Raw genomic sequence first — 18066 nt, forward strand, 5'->3', positions numbered from 1 at the left:
AAAACTCTGGCATATGTAGTGTCTTTGTTTTTGTAAGATTTGACCTGGTGACCTATATTTTGAGTTGATCCCCCTTACCAAACATCAAACTTTGCTTACAAAAATAAATATTATGACCAAGATTCATAAAATCTGAAACAAAATTGTGACCTCTAGAGTGTTTACAAGGATTTTGTATAATATAATGAAAATTTGGACAATCTAAGGGCAATAATTATGGCATAAATTATGTGATATATATAAAACCAATCTTTGTACCAAGTTTCATGATGATTGAGGAAAAAAAGTGATTTCTAGAGTGTTCACAAGTTTTTTTTACTATATAAATATAAGAAAACTGCCCCCCCCCCACCGGCAGCCATGTTATTTAACTGACCAGAACCATTTTCGAACTCAACTTTCATATCAAGGAAACCAATGTTTTGACAAAATTTCATGAAAATTGGGCCAAAAAAGTGACTTCTAGAGTGTTCACATGTTTTCACTATACATGTATACATATAGAGAAAAATGCCCCGCCCACTGGCGGCCATGTTTTTTCACCGATCTGGACCATTTTCAAACTCGTCCGAGATATCAATAAAACCAATGTTTTGACCAACTTTCATGATGATTGGGCAAAAATTGTGACTTCTAGAGAGTTTACAAGGTTTCCATATAGCAAAATAAGGAAAACTGCCCCCCCCCCACGGCAGCCATGTTATTCAACTGACCGGAACCATTTTTTAACTGAACTCTCATATCAAGGAAACCAATGTTCTGACCAAATTTCATGAAAATTGGGCCTAAAATGTGACTTCTAGAGTGTTCACATGTTTTCACAATATACATATAGAGAAAAATGCCCCGCCCACTGGCGGCCATGTTTTTTCACTGATCTGGACCATTTTCAAACTCGTCCAAGATATCAATAAAACCAATGTTTTGACCAACTTTCATGATGATTGGGCAAAAATTGTGACTTCTAGAGTGTTTACAAGGTTTCTATATAGCAAAATAAGGAAAACTGTCCCCCCCCCCGGCAGCCATGTTATTCAACTGACCGGAACCATTTTCGAACTCAACTCTCATATCAAAGAAACAAATGTTCTGACCAAATTTCATGAAAATTGGGCCAAAAATGTGACTTCTAGAGTGTTTACATGTTTTCACTATATACATATAGAGAAAAATGCCCCGCCCACTGGTGGCCATGTTTTTTCACCAATCTGGACCATTTTCAAACTCGTCCGAGATATCAATAAAACCAATGTTTTGACTAACTTTCATGATGATTGGGCAAAAATTGTGACTTCTAGAGTGTTTACAAGATTTCTCTATAGCCAAATAAGGAAAACTGCCCTGCCCACTGGCGGCCATGTTTTTCAACGGACCGGAACCACTTTTGAACTCGGCCAACATATCAATAAGGCAAACATTTTGACAAAGTTACATGAAGATTGGGCATGAAATGTGACTTCTACAGTGTTTACAAGTTTTTTTTGTTTTTTTTTACCTAGTGACCTAGTTTTTGACCCAGCATGACCCAGTTTTGAACTTGATCGAGATATCATTGGGACAAATCTTCTGACGAAGTTTCATGAAGATCGGACATGAAATGTGGCCTCTAGAGTGTTTACAAACCAAATGTGGACGACGGACGGACGGACAGAAGACAGACAAAGACCGATCAGGAAAGCTCACCTTAGCAATCAGGTGAGCTAAAAAAAGTGTGACGGAAAAAGTATATTATTAGCCTCGGAGACCTTCACCTTGACCCCAGTGACCTAAAACCTCATCAAAAGGTAGAGGTCCATGCAAGGTACCTACATGCAAAATATGAAAGAGATCTGTAAAGTATTGAAGGTGCTATGAGAAACGGTAACAAAAGTGTGACGGAAGGAAGGAAGTACGGAAGGAACTTCAAACTGGCAACTATATGCTCCCCGAAAATTTTCGGGGAGCATAATAAGCGTGCCATGGGCATGGATTAAAATGTACTTAAGCATGTGACTTTCTCTTTCTATCCCTCGTCCCTCTGGGCGCTTAAAGTTGGAAGGGTGAGCATTTTTCGGCGTAAGCTGTATTAAGCCAGCTTTTCACCTTAGCCTGACCTTTGTTAGCGTCCAATAGAATTCAAATAAAACTTCCCGCGGCCAAGTACAGATGAATACACTGCATTGGCTGATTTGAGAATACGACCAGAACATTGGAAACATGTCAGCGTCTTTGTAACACTGTTTTACTGCGTGTTCAGCATGAAACAATTTTATATCTAATGAAAAGGCTTAATAGATAGAACAGTTTTACACTCAATCTCGACATCAATACAGTTTGTGTGTCCACCTTTTATTTTCAGAAGATTTTCAGCGCGAGAACGTTTGCACTAAAAGGCTATTTTCTCATATTTAGTACTAACTTCCATATTCCTGTCAACATGTTAAAGTATAGAGAGCAGTGGAAGCGAAGACTCACTTTAATGCATTGCATTTCAACTCGCGAGGTATATCGGATCAATTTGCGGCCACTGTGTGTGAATGTCAGAGTTTACATACAGGTCATCGCTGCGTCTCTACCCTATGTGCTGATCGGAGTTCGCGGACAGGAAAATAATCGTTACATAATAAAGACGCTATAGCGTGAACTAGGTGAACTGGAATTTTCTTTAGACCAGACAGATGTTAAATGAAGATATCCAGCAATTTCATATGTTATGTCAATAATAGATTCTTAATGTGTTTTACAACAATACCATGATAAATATTATTTTAAATTAATTTAACAAGAATTATGCCATCATATTGACTAATGAATTAAGCATGAGCGCAATGATTCTCGATACTGTTAAAAATCGAATCAAATAGCAACGCCAGACAAACCACTAAAACAGGTTTGTTCGAAGAACGCGCGTATAAATTTTTAAAATATATACCGATACTTCGCGTGTGGCCGGTTGACTCATATGTTTTAATTTCACTTCCATTCTTCTTTTGGTTTTCTGTTTTGTATCTATACGTTTATGACCAGCAATATGTAATAATGTAAAATAAGCCGCGAAAACTCCGCGTATCATCCCGTACTGCGTTTGCTGCAGCTAAGAACTGCATTGAAAAAGACATTCGCTATCTTTGATCTCATTCATTGAAGTCTTTACCTTTCATTAACTGCAACCACAATCAATGCCGTATATCTTTTTTAAAGATATTTCTTGTTATATATAAATTTGGCCCCAGGGGCATAATTTGAACAAACTTGGTAGAAAACTATACGATGTCACTACATACCAAATTTGGTAGCCATAGGCCCAATGGTTATAGACAGGAAGATTTTTAAAGTTTGCACAAAAGAGGCTTTATATAAGCGTATGTTCAGTTTTGTGTACCCCTGGGCAGGGTCAAATTTGAGCCCAGGGGAATAATTTGAACAAATTTGGTAGAGGACTATTAGATGTCACTACAATCCAAATTTAGTAGCCCTATGCTCTATAATTATGAACAAGAAGATTTTTAAAGTTTGCACAAAATAGGCCGTATATTTAAGCATATGTTCATTTTTGTGACCCCTGGGGCAGGGTCAAATTTGACCCCAGGGGCATAATTTGAAAAAACTTGGTAGAGAACTTAACGATTTTAATACATACCTAATTTGGTAGAAATAGGCTCAATGGTTATGGACAAGAGATTTTTGAAGTTTACACAAAATAGGCCCAATATAAGCATATGTTCAATTTTGTGACCCCTGGGGAACGGTCAAATTTGATCCCAGGGGCTTAATTTGAACAAATTTGGGAGAGGACTATTAGATGTCACTACATACCAAATTTGGTAGCCCTATGCCATATGGTTATAGACAAGAAGATTTTTAATGTTTGCACAAAATGGGCCTTTTTTAAGCGTATGCTCATTTTTGTGACCCTGGGGCAGGGTAAAATTTGACCCCAGGGGCATATTTGAACAAACTAAATAGAGAACTATTAGATGTCACTTCATACCAAATTTGGTAGCCCTAGGCCCTACGGTAATGGACAAAAAGATTTTTAAAGTTTGCACAAAATAGGCTTTATATAAGCGTATGTTCATTTTTGTGACCCCCGGGGCAGGGTCAAATTTGACCCGAGGGGCATAATTTGAAGAAATTTGGTAGAGGACTATTAGATGTCACTACACATCAAATTTGGTAGCTCTATGCTATATACGTTATGGACAAGATTTTTTTTAAAGTTTGCACAATATAGAACTTATTTAAGCATATGTTCATTTTTGTGACCGCCGGGGCAGGGTCAAATTTGGCCCCAGGGGCATAATTTGAACAAACTAAGTAGAGAACTATTAGATGTCACTACATACCGAATTTGGTAGCCCTAGGCCCTACGGTTATGGACAAGAATGTTTTTAAAGTTTGCACAAAATAGGCTTTATATAAGCATATGTTCATTTTTGTGACCCCCGCGGAAGGGTCAAATTTGACCCCAGGGGCATAATTTGAACAAATTTGGTAGAGGACTATGAGATGTCACTACATACCAAATTTGGTAGCCCTATGCCTGCCATACGGTGATGGGCAAAAAGATTTTTAAAGTTTGCACAAAATAGGCCTTATTTAAGGGTATGTTCATTTTTGTGACCCCCGGGGCAGGGTCAAATTTGACCCCAGGGGCATAATTTGAACAAACTACGTAAGAGAACTATTAGATGTCACTACATACTGAATTTGGTAGCCCTAGGCCCTATGGACAAGAAGATTTTTTAAGTTTGCACAAAAAAGGCTTTATATAAGCATATGTTCATTTTTGTGACCCGCGGGGCAGGGTCAAATTTGACCCCAGGGGCATAATTTGAACAAAATTTGGTAGAGGACTATTAGATGTCACTCCATACCAAATGTGGTAGCACTAGGCGCAATGGTTATAGACAAGAAGATTTTTTAAAGTTTGCACAAAATAGGCTTTATATAAGCATATGTTCAATTAATTGACCCCCGGGCGGGATCAAATTTGACCCAAGGGTCATAATTTGAACAAATTTGAAAGAGGTTTACCCCAGGAACATTTGTGAGAAGTTTTATCAGAATTAGACATGTAGTTTAGGAGTAGAAGATGTTTAAAGAAAAAGTTAACGCACGGACGCACGCATGACGGACACAGGACCATGACATAAGCCCCGCTGGCCTCTGGCCAGTGGAGCTAATAAAACCACACAAAATATTAAATAAATACCCAATGAGGTTTAAAAATTAAGTTTCAATTGACCAGATAACTGTTATTACAACAAGGCTTACACTGCGACACATCTAAGTGTTTAAATAAGGCATTGGTCAAATTTGTTTACTGGCTTGGATAAGGGACCAATGAAAATTCCTAATTCACGAAAACTAAATTTTACTAGAAAGTCCCCATGACGCTTAGTGTATTTACGCAACGGTGTGGTTTGACACAGTCTACTATTCTCAGCTCGCAATGTATCAATTATATGAAAACCTGCCTTCCTTGAAAAAATATCAGTATTTTATAAAAAAAAGCACATGTAAAATATACGATGCAAATGAGAAAATAATTAAGTGCAGTTGAGAATCTAAATACAATTGATTTTTGCATATATTAGTGCTTCCTAGATAAAAGTTTGTTATGAAAATATGCCCCACTCCCCATATCCCCTCATAAAAATTAAGCAAAAATCATTTTGAAATATTTACAAGAGAGGGTTTGACTCACCGTTCAGTCTGTTTTAACATTACTGTCATCTTGTCTCTGATATCGTTGTTTAGTTTCTGCACAACTTCTCTCTGTTGTTTAATCTAGGACCATAAGAATACACATTCACAGAGGAAATGACATTGAAACTAATATATCAAGAATCATTCCTCTGAAGTTTCATAAAAATCTGCCAAGTGGTTCAGAAGGAGAAGGAGAAGTTGACAGACAGATGGATGGACACAAGCACCAAATGATGTCACTCTGTGCTCAGGTGGGAGCATAAATTTACATTTAAATTTAAAGTTTTCCTTTAAATGAACTAATCAGATAAAAAAACTCTTGACAACAATATAACTGTTAATTGATGAATGTGTCCTATTTGTATACATGCTTTACTAAAAATTGCACCAACTCAATACTTCTATTTTGAGTTGCTTTTACAGAACTGTTGTAAACTGCTTGAAGAAAATTAACATATTAACTCTTTCAGCGCGGGAACCGGATTTTGAAGGCCTTTGCAAACAGTTTGGATCCAGATGAGACGCCACAGAACGTGGTGTCTCATCTGGATCAAAACTACTTGCTATTCTGATAGTATTCTTTGAAAAAAAATCGAAGAAAATGCTAATTTTAGAAATTCAGAAGACGACATTTTAGCAGACGACAAATTTCCCAGCATGCAAAGGGTTAAAAGAAAATCATCAGCATTGAAGAAAAGTGATTTCATTTGAGCCATGCTCTGTGAAAAGGGGGTTTAACAAATGTCCACACAGGCTTAATTATCAGGAACGACACTTTCCGCCTTAACTAGATTTTTGCTAAGAAGAGACTTTCCTTAAATGAAAAATCATAAAAGCGGAAAGTGTGGTCCCTGATTAGCCTGTGCAGACTGCACTCGCTAATCAGGGACGACACTTAACGCGCATGCATTAAACCCCCTTTTCACAGAGCACGGCTCATTTACAATGGTTATTATGTAGCATCTTACTGTTGCTTGAAGACGTGTTGCAAATCTTATCCTCTGACTGTTTTGAAATTCAATTGCCTGAAGTAAAAATAATCTGAATCAATTATGTAAAGCAATTTTTTTTGGTCAATTTTCTTATGCTGCCTAGAGAAAATATACATAAACTCCTTTTTTTTTAATACTTTTGTTTGTCAAATCATAAAAAACAGAAGTAGTAATGAGATCATGACTGTTGTTCATCTTTACACAAAATTCTTGATTCATATGTGCAGATATTAATTCCTATGCACCACAAATTGATGGATCATGACTGTTTAAAATAAACTAAAACTTTCAATGTCATGCCTATTATGCCATACATGGCACTTTCAAAGGAAATAGACAGTTCAGAACTGGTTTTCCAACCAAGCAAGCATTTTGCCTATGAACTTTGGCCATGACACATAATATATAGTCCATATATGCCCTGGATAAAATTTCAGCATGAAACTCTGGAAGGGAAACTACTGTGAAAGTATGAAAGTATGATCTGTCATTGGAATCTATCTAGCTATGAAAAGTCAAGTAGATATACATCTGGTTTATAAGATATGCAACATCCTAAATTCTATGGCAAAACATGAACAAAAGGCATAAAGTCTAAAAATACAGTAACAATAATTATGGTTGTCTGCACTGCATATCTCATCAATCAGATCTACATTCTTAAAAAGTTTATGATCATACCTATCATAGTTTCCAAGATATACTCAGTATAGGATTTAGATTTTAAAAAGGGCCATATCTTAAAAAATTTGGCAGTAAAATACATAGTCATGGTGCAAAATGAGATCTAGCTACACAATAAGTTTCAAATTGATGCCTCTTTTACTGTTTGAGATTTGCTCAAGACAAAATTAAAACAGTACAACAATAAGCTAAGGGCAATTACTCTTAAAAATGGGTAAAGGAGTTATGGTTCTTGTGCACTGTACATATCTCAGTGAGATCTACCCACCTATAAAGATTCAAGTTGTTACCACTAATAGTTTTCAAGATAAGTTCCAAACAAAAATTAAGTACACAAATAAACACAAGACAACCCTTGTCAAAAAATAACCCACTTTCATACCAAAACACACTTAAACCAACATAAAACTGTGTTTTTTCTGAGTTTTTCTTAGCGGAAGTTGGTTTTTGCTAATAAAAGTGAGTTTTATGTGCGCTAAACTGTGCTTAACTGAGTTTAAAGTTGGTTATTTTAAGAAGATGTGTGTTTAAGCGAGTTTTTTTCTGTAAGAAGTCGGTTTTTTGTGTGTCAAAAGTGAGCCTTTTTATTTATGAGTTGGTTTATGTGTGTTTAAGTGTGTCTTTTTGTTTTATAAGCGAGTCTTTTACAACAGAAGTTGGTCTTTTTATAAACAGAAGTGGGTTTAAGCGAGTTTAACTTGGTCTTTTTGTAAATAAGTTGAGAGCTGCAACGAGGCTTAAAGACTCACTTTAACACACTTTTCAACAAGTTGGTCTTTTGTTTATTAATATAACTCATCAATGAAACAATAATTCTTCAACTGGGTCTTTGTTTGATGTTTTTAGCCATAAATAAAACAAGTCAATTGTAAAGGGGCTTTTTTTACAGCTTGTTTGCCATTGTCCCTATTGTACATGTGTGTGCTCCCCATAATTTTTAGGGAATATTGGATGAAAATGGCTCTTTCAGAACATCACAGGTTCACAGATGGACAACAAGTTTCACTGACAAAAACTATAACAATGGTCAAGCTTAGTTTTATACATGAAAATGAAAGAGTTTGTGTTTCACTTTGAATTTTTATCTTTATGTTTGTTTTTTTTATTAACAATATCTTATGATTGTTTTATGTCTTAATTTTTTATTTAAAAAAAAATCTCATATGATTGTTTATATTTGTTTAAAACAGTATTTACTTGTTAAATCTGCATATTTAAATAATTATGGTATTGGAAACATTATTTTGGAAATAATCTATTTATTTTTGTACATAAGTTATGCAAGATTTTGATATTTGCATATGATACCATCATATCCATTTTCTTAATTTGCAATAAAATAATAAAATGCCAAACATGACCTGTGTTACATAAACTGTCAACAAAATAACAAGACAATACCTAAAAACACCCTTATTTCACACCACTAACAATAAACAGATAACAATCTGTCAGGCATTCAGAGCTAAACAGGGTACTGATTAAGGGGCAGATAAGGCTACTGATGGGGTTTGCCTAGAGATAAGGCTGTGTGGAATAAGATATAAGGCTTTTGATTGGCTATTGCACTGAGGAAGTTATCTTTTTGAAAAAAACAACTTTTGAAAAACAAGCTGGTGTCAGCAATTGAATATTGAGCTAAATTTAATTCAGCAACATTAATATAAAGAAGTGAAAGACTTATAATGGTAGTGTAAAATGTCTTGAAATTCTGTCAGCATGAAGTATTGTGTGATGAAAACAATGTGTTTTTTACTGCAATGTGGAAATCAATAATAAGTTGGTTGGAAAGGGGGTTGAACTGCCTGTTGTTGTGTTTGGAATACTGAAGAACAGTTTTAACAGGTTTGTATTGTCATTTCTTCACCCCTTTTTTATTTAGTTTATTGAATTAATTATGATCATTATCATATTTATGTATTGTCACTGGGAAATGTAAATGGATAAGTTATTGTATTGCAATTTAAAGGATAAACAACACATTTTGAAGCAAAAATAGATAAACTTACACATGAAATAGCTGTGTGTAAATGTTGTGTACAGTGAATAATTATGGTTGTGTTTCATGGTTATTGTCATCTAAAATTTTATTTATATCTATTTCTGGTTATTACTGAACGGATTTCTTTCCCTCATACTTAATTAGAACTTATATATTTTAATTTTGAAGGTTAAACTCTTGCCACAAGGCAAAATTGACATCGATGGGAAGATCCTTTGGAAAGAATGTGCATCATCGCCTGCCTGATGTATGGACTTTTAAACCTGGTTTTTACCCTGCACAAGCTGGCAAACTTGAGGGGAACAAGAGTGGGAAAACCTCGCCCTGTCCTTGACCAAGAAAGCTCGATTTGTTGAGAGGTAAACTATACAGGTTATTGCATTTACAATGCCACCAGACCACACAGCCAAATGAGACCACGCATCTTGGTACATTTTCAAACTGCATTTTCTACCAAACGCAATTTCTTTTAATAATTGATGAAAAGTGCTAAGTCACATGTGATCACGGGATTAAAATTTCAAAAATAAACAAACAAAAACAACAAGCAAATAACTTAAATTTATTATTATTAAAGCAACAAGATTACCATAACAGCAATATTTCATAGTTAAGTGGAACGAAAACATAACCAATCAACATGTTTGAAGAATGCCTTGCCCTTTTGAAAGTGATATGGTATTAATCCTTTGCAGATCAACTGGCATAAGGGATGCTCAAGAGGAGAAGGACACAAGCAGCATCAATGGTACAACTACATGTCGCTCCAGCGCCCGCTTTCCAGGTCTCTACCAGCTGCTTTCCAGGTCCCTCCACCCGCCAAGATCAGGTCTAGGTCCCTGCACTGGCTGCTTTCCAGGTCCCCTAGCGGTCAAGGTCTCTCCAGTCACTGCTGTGCAGGTCCCAACACAGTATGCCGTCAAGGTCCCTCCATAAGCTGAAATCCAGGTTCCTCATTCCACTGCGGTTCAGGTACCTCCAACAGCTGAGATCCAGGTCTCTGCAGCAGCTGCGGTCTAAATACTCCACCCGCAGTGGTCCATTGCGGTCAACCTTTTGCTTCAAAATCTTCCATAAATGTCTATTATTGTATAATGTATTGTCAAAATAATCTGTTTTTATTAATTTGCGGTGTACTATTTTTGTCATATAAACATAATTTTCGTACACATTGTGTTTTTTTTCGCTTTTAACCACATGGGGCTTATAATGAACTGTTGTAATTGCTTCACAAAAACCACTTTTTCTAGAACATATCAGTCCAAAATTATTTTTTTTCACACTGCAAAATCCCACAAAAGGCTCACAAAAAACCTACTTTCTTAAAAAAACTCACTAAAACACTGTTAAAACCCACAAAAATCAACTTACCCAAACCCACAAATTGCTTTTGTTTTTTTCACAGATAAAATACTGTTAATAACTAGGTTTAAAGCGAGTTAAAAGCATGTTTTCACTGTGAAAAAAACTAACAAAGGCGTGCTTTCAGCTCACTTTTCGCTCACTTAAAAACCGTGTTTAGCCTGCTTATAGCTCACATAAAAAACACACTTTTTACCCACTTAAAACCAACTCCACAGACAGATGTTGGTCTAAGCATGTTTAAAAAACCTCAAAAACCCAACTTGTAGAAAATCATACTCAATTTAAACCCACTTAAGATGGTTAAAAAACCCACTATGTTGGTTTAAAGCGAGTTAAACCAAGATTTAACTCAGAAAAAACCAAGTCGGTAAGCTAAAAAACCCAGTCGGTAAGCTAAAAGCGTGTCTGAAAAACCCGCTTTTAGCACAGTGCAAATACCGCAGAGTTAAACACAGATGCCTGAAAAAAACTCACTTTAAACCCACTTAAGACGGTTAAAAAAACCACTATGTTGGCTTTAAGCGAGTTAAACCAAGATTCAACTCAGATAAAACCAAGTCGGTAAGCAAAAAGTGTGTTTAAAAGACTCGCTTTTAGCTCGGTGCCAATACCGCAGGGTTAAACCCAGTTTAAAACTGGGTTATAACCGGATTTTGCTCACTTTTTTGACAAGGGAATACCTCTAAAAATATAGGAGAGTTTCAAGTGTACACAGCATACTTTGGCAATTAAATTTACATACCTGTGTTTTAAGTTTATACCTGTTTTCTTTTAAAAGATATTATGCTGACACAAATTAACTTCAACAATTAAGAAAGGGCAATTGAAAAACTAGAGAGCAAGAGTTCTGGTTATTGTAAACTGTGCAACTGGGATCTATCTAAATATTAAGTTGTAAGTTGAAAGCTCTTAAACTTTTTTAGATATGCTCAGTTCAAAATTTGAGTACAACAAGAGATGTGTTTGTCAGAAAAACAATGCCCCCTATTGCACCGCTTTGAAGCCATATATTTGACCTTTGACCTTGAAGGATGACCTTGACCATCCACCACTCAAAATGTGCAGCTCCACGAGATACACATGCATGCCAAATATCAAGTTGCTATGTTCAATATTGCAAAAGTTATGACCAAGGTTAAAGTTCACACACGCATGCACGCGCGCACGCACGCTTGCACACACGCTTGCACGCACGCACCCACGCACGCACACACGCACGCACGCACACACACACACACACACACACACACACAATTACAGACTGACAGGGCAAAAACAATATACCCCCGATCATTCTATCCGGGGGCATAAAAATGAGCAAAACTAGACCACTATTAAAGCAGCTAAATCATACCTGTCCATGTATTACAGTGCATTTTAAATTAATGAAATCAACAATGTTTATGATTTTCGTAAAAGTAAAGATAGGGAGATTTTCTTAGCTCTTTTGCAGAAGCTGTGATAAGAAATGTTAGAATTCATGTAATGTCAATTATCTGTAAAACCAATATTGCTTGTATTGTAATATAACAGCCATTGATGATCAACTATATAATATTTATAATAATATGCAGACTTTGCTTGCGAATTATGTGCAGCGTAGAGTGGTATGTCCTCAACCCTCACAAATATTGCATGCATCATTTTGTAAAAGCTGTTGATGATCAAATGTTTACAATGTGTTACAATTATATATGCATAGATTGCTTGCAAACAATGAGCGATGTGGAGTGGGATTGACCTTGTGCATCACCTTCTTATGAGGATAGTAAAATATGTCTAACAGAAAAACATTTTTTTTTTTTAAATATTGCTTATTTATTTTATGCTTTCCGGTGGTTTATAGAGAAATATCAGTGAATTTAAACCGATAATTTCACTGTTTCAATCAGTGAAAATTATCAGTGAAAATTATCAATAATTTCCACTGTTTACTGTGAAATGACGTCATTTTTTGATGAAATGACGTCATTATCCCAGCAAAATTCTTTAGTTGAACTCATTAACAATGTATATAAACTGTGAAAAAAAAAGCATAAAATAAAAAGAAAATTTGTTGGATTCGGTGGAATATCGCTTTAAATTCACTCATGATCATGGAAAATATATATTTTCTATGATCACTTGTGAATTAAAATCGATTATCCACCGAATCCAACAAATATCCTCTATGTTATCTGTATAGAATGAATTTAGAGTAGTGATGTCTGTTTAAACATGTTTAGTTGCTGACTATCTGGAATTAGAGATATATGAGAATGAAGAAATAGGTTATCTCATACCATATCATATCAATCCACATCTATCAGGTGAGTATGCAGCATGTGATGATCATGAGACGATGGTTCGCATTTCAACTTCACATTTAGTTATAGCAATGGCCTCCAACTTTGACAGTTCAATTCATGGAGGATCAGATTTGTTCTTTGACTTTTCTTGCTTCTATTGTCAGGAAAATGACAGAAACACAGAGGCTGAATTTTATTGTGAGAAATGTTCCCAGTTTTATTGTCAGAAATGTGTTGAGCTCCATAACACACTTTTCAAGAAGCATGGAATTTTTGGCAAGGAAAACATCAGCCAGTGGCCGAATACCAATGTGGATGCTCAAGAGCAATGTCAGGAGCACAAGAAAGAACTGACAGGATTCTGTGAAGACCACAGTGAGCTGATTTGTCATGTCTGCCATATCAACAATCATCAGTATGTATCATGCAATATTTCATATACATTTGAGTTAAAAATAAAAAGGTGCCATGTTGGCCCTTGGAAGCAACATTTCATTTTAACTGTCTAATCCAACTTTCTACCATCATAAAATTAAATAAAATATCAAAAACAAGAGGGTCATGATGGCCCTGAATCGCTCACCTGACTATCCTTGCCACATCAACTTAAATTCTATCAGACCATATACAATCCCAAGTCAGATTTCATTAATTAAAACATTCTGACAAAATTTCATTAAGACGTGATGAAAACTGTGACCTCTTTCATCTACACAAGGTTTTACTAGCATTGGCTCGGTGACCTAATTTTTGACCCCAGATGACCCATATACATTCAGGGCTCCCCCCTGGCCCAAAGATTTCTATAGCCAACATTTTAGCCAAATGTAATTTTGTGTAGCCAAATTTAAGAAACTGTAGCCAAAGTTTTAGCAAAGCATTAGGAACCACCTGTTGTAAGTCTAGGCTAAGGGGTGTAAAAGAAGAAACGAAAAAACAAAGCTTTAATATGTTTATTACTATAATCATCATGTGTACATAACACAAATAAACAGTTTACAACAAACCATTTATAGAAGTACATACATCATAACTCAAGCACATGTTCATGAAATAAGCATATGATAAATTTACATTACATGAGCACATGATATCCTGAACATACATTTTAGCAGAAGGCCATAATCCGCCTCAACTTCAATCCAGCCCAAATCTTGAAAGCAGGTTTGAAATCAAACTTTTCCATTGGTGGGCTCTCTATGGATAAAATCAACAAGTTCTCCAAGTTTTCAATTTTAATAGAATTTCTGAGAGATGTTGAATGCCAATTCCCTTTCTACCAAGCAAATTAACTACATTCTCATATATGCTCTCTGCATTTGCTCTTTGAAGTTCAGCAACACCTAAACAGTTAGTATGTGGCATTAAGCCATTCCAAACTCATCATTTTCCAAAAGTCTAACATAGGTCACTAAATTTTGCTTCACTGTAACGTCTGTACTCTCATTGATCATGATACTGTACTTGCATGATGTCTGTATCTTCTGGAGAAGATCACTCCTCAGAACGTCTGCCATACAGTTTTGAAATTCCAACAAACTGGAGCTGTGTTCATATGACGTGTGGCTGTCAACTCGAAGGTCATTGAGCTGGGTTGCACCCTGAAAATATATTAATACAAATTTGCATCCTTAAAATATAATTTATGATTTCAAGTATATTTTGCTCATTATTTGTAGCAAACTTAAACAAAATCAAATTTTATCAATCAATTTAAAACAAATCAAATTTGTTTTTAAGATGTTTTATTAATTTTTTTACCTGCAAGACACACAATCTGTTCAGGGTCTGGAACCAGCGATGATGCAAGAGTATGTTGTGCAGCAAAGTACACATTAGTCATAGCCGACACTACAGCCCCTTCACTTTTGGATATTGCTGCAGCCTGCGCATTTGCCATTGATGTTTTCAGACTTTAAGTTTGTGAGGCCTCTTTGTGATCTGAAATAAACAAAATTAAATATGCTAAATTTCAAAACAAAAAGCGCATTTTGAAAAGTGTCAATATATATTTATTATGAACATAACAAAATATTATTGATATTTTTAATATATTATTAATAATATAAAAATTGTTCATGTATATTCATTTTAATATTGATTGTCATTTTTTGTTATTACCTTTTGATTTTTCGTGTTTTGAAATGTTGTCTTTTTTCAACATACTACACCCAAAGTGAATGAATTTGATTTTTGAAACTGTATGCATATTTTGCAATACATTGTTTTTGATTTTGCATTATAGTCTAACCACTTGAATTATGAAAGCCAAACATCTTTGAATGATCTATTATCAGATTTGATTTTTTTTAACCGTGTCATTATAAGATTCGTCAGAGTCCAAAGGACGCTTATTGCCTATGGTCGCCATAATGGCAATCGCAATTTTCAACACTTTCACCAAAAATATCAAGGGTTTTATACCCGTTCATCTATCGTCATTCACAATTGTAACACATTTAGCCTTTAATCATTACAAACATTACGAACTTCTCAAAATTAAAATCGATTATCAACTTCTTTACTTACGTTCATTGTGTGACTAAGTTGATAATTCGCTAACGCTTTTACTCAAATTGATTGAAATTGGCAGCAATCTTTAATCAGATGTAATTGTTTATTTAAGCCGATAAGATGTACGCTTACACCATTGTTTTGTTTTCACACCAGTCATTTTCCTTTGTCTCGATGACCGGTTCTAACCGGTGATAATGCCGACTGCGTATAAATTTTTCGGGTCAATAAGACGGCAATGTATTGAAGCAGTCTACAGCTGAAAGAGTTTATTATCTGGGACGGCATTTGTTAGGAAAAAAATCGTTCGCTAAACGATCATTTTATTCGCTGAATTTGCTACATTTTCGCCATTGATGAACGGCAGCGGGAGCCCTGTAACGATTAAAAATCAGTTATTATCAGGATAAACATTCTGACCATATTTCATTAAGATCAGATGAAAACTATGACCTCTTTTGTCTACACAAGGTTTTTCTATTATTTGACCTAGTGACCTGGTTTTGACCCCAGATAACTCAAATACAATCCCAACCCAGATTTTATTAAGATAAACATTCTGACCAAATTTCATAAAGATTGGATGAAAAATGTGACCTCTATTGTCTACAAAAAGTTTTTCTATTATTTGACCTAGTGACCTAGTTTTTGACCCCAGATGACCCAAATACAATACCAACCCAGATTTCATCAAGATAAACATTCTGACCAAATTTCATAAAGATTGGATGAAAACTGTGACCTCTATCTGACTAATGGGGTTGTTTACCCTCGGGACTTCGGTTAATAAACCATTGCCCGAGCACACTGCTTAACATATAAAACTCTGCATTAAAAGGTCGAAAACGGCCATAAAATGGACAGCCCGATTTTACTGGGCTGTACCATTGATACAAATAGAAAACTTTGCAGTGTTGGTGCGGTGTTTTAATAAAAATCTATCGGTTTAAAAATATCTATACTTTACTTATTCAAAAGCGTTAAAAACGCAGTACTCAATAAAATTAATAAGCAATGTCTTGCCTAAAGCTGTAAGAAAGTCGTGTTTTCATTGGTTGGCAGTATTTAAAAGCATGGCTCTGATTGGTTATCTCTGTCACGTCCGCGCAAACGCAAGAAGGTCAATTCGTTTTGGGATGAAAATTTCACACAAAGAACGACCTTGACATGGCGTCCGCTCTTGCACGGACGTGACAGAGATAACCAATCATACTGTTTGTGCTGCTCTTTTGCACTTTTAAAATGTTAACAAAGCATATGAAATAAGAAGGAATAATTACATCTATTACTACTTGAATCTCTTTGAGTTTAATATGATTGGTATATGTTATTTAAACTATTATGATGAAGTTATATTAATATTATTGTTACTATTGTTATTATTAATATTATTATTATATGTATGTTGTTTGTGTTGAAAAGATAAGAAGGAGGAGAATAGCCCAATTGTTATAAGTTTTGATGGTAAAAACACATACTATTATATGACTATCATCAAATACTGAACAATGGGTCTAGTAATGATGATGAATGATGTGACCTCTATTGTCTACACAAGGTTTTTATATTATTTGACCTAGTGACCTAGTTTTTGACCCCAGATGACCCAAAGACAATCACAACCCAGATTTCATCAAGATAAACATTCTGACCATATTTCATAAAGATTGGATAAAAACTGTGACCTCTACTGTCTACACAAACAAATTGTTGACGGACACACGCACACACGCACGCACGCACAACGGACGCCGGACATCACACTGTCACATAAGCTCACCATGTCACTTCGTGACAGGTGAGCTAACAAGAGAGCTAAAATAGAATCCAGTTGCTCAACTCAAATTTAGGCACCAAAGCAAGGTGTAAGGTGTAAGAACATAATACTAATAACATGTTCACATATAACAAGTCATGTATTGACAACAAATCATAACAAGATGTTTAAAAAAAACAACATGTATGCCCCAGACTTGCAGCAATTTCTAACTGCTGTGACTTTGATCTATACATGGTCAAGTTTAAAAATGAAAGGCATTTTAAACAAGGGCTGTTTGTAAAACATGCATGCCCCCCATATGGGCTGTCAGTTGTAGTGGCAGCCATTGTGTGAATACGTTTTTTGTCACTGTGACCTTGACCTTTGACCTTATGTAAGTTATCATCCGGAAAACATTGTACTATTTCGAGTCACTGTGACCTTGACCTTTGACCTAGTGACCTGAAAATCAATAGGGGTCATCTGCCAGTCATGATCAAGGGGGAGTGAGAGGGGGGTATAATGTGGGGTGTGGTAATTTATAAGATGTCTAAAAAAAAAATTTTTTTTTTTTTTTTTTTGGGGGGGGCGGGTGGGGGGGGGGGGGGTGGGGGTGAGAGGGGGGGGGGGTATAATGTGGGGTGTGGTAACTTATTAGATGTTAAAAAAAACACTTTTTTTGGGGGGTGGGTGGTGGGGGGTGGGGTGGGTAGGGGGGGTAGGGGGAGTGAGAGGGCGGTAAAATGTGGTGTGGTAATTTATTAGATGTTT

The 18066-nt window shown here is 35.6% G+C and overlaps 3 protein-coding genes across 5 annotated transcripts in view; 2 read left to right on the forward strand and 1 right to left on the reverse strand.

Annotated features, from left to right (window-relative positions):
* LOC127858645 (uncharacterized) overlaps nt 1-6762 on the reverse strand; it is a 41482-nt gene extending 34720 nt beyond the window's left edge. For both annotated transcript variants that reach the window (XM_052395862.1, XM_052395861.1), the window contains exons 1-2: nt 6660-6762; nt 5690-5772 (exon numbers count right to left, since the gene is read on the reverse strand). In XM_052395862.1, coding sequence (XP_052251822.1) covers nt 5690-5718 — 29 coding nt within the window. In that variant the 5' untranslated portion in view covers nt 5719-5772; nt 6660-6762. The remainder of the gene's footprint in view (nt 1-5689; nt 5773-6659) is intronic.
* Nucleotides 1-18066, forward strand: part of LOC127858629 (solute carrier family 2, facilitated glucose transporter member 8-like) — a 108756-nt gene that overhangs the window by 44066 nt on the left and 46624 nt on the right. The gene's annotated exons all lie outside the window — the stretch shown is intronic.
* On the forward strand, nt 13087-15013 carry LOC127858643 (E3 ubiquitin-protein ligase TRIM33-like). Its single transcript, XM_052395859.1, has 2 exons — nt 13087-13437; nt 14791-15013. Exons 1-2 carry the CDS (start codon nt 13112-13114, stop codon nt 14939-14941), a joined length of 477 nt encoding a protein of 158 aa, XP_052251819.1. The 5' UTR covers nt 13087-13111; the 3' UTR covers nt 14942-15013.

Source organism: Dreissena polymorpha, chromosome 14 (genome assembly GCF_020536995.1).
Source record: "Dreissena polymorpha isolate Duluth1 chromosome 14, UMN_Dpol_1.0, whole genome shotgun sequence".
In the NCBI taxonomy this organism is placed as follows: Eukaryota; Metazoa; Mollusca; class Bivalvia; order Myida; family Dreissenidae; genus Dreissena; species Dreissena polymorpha.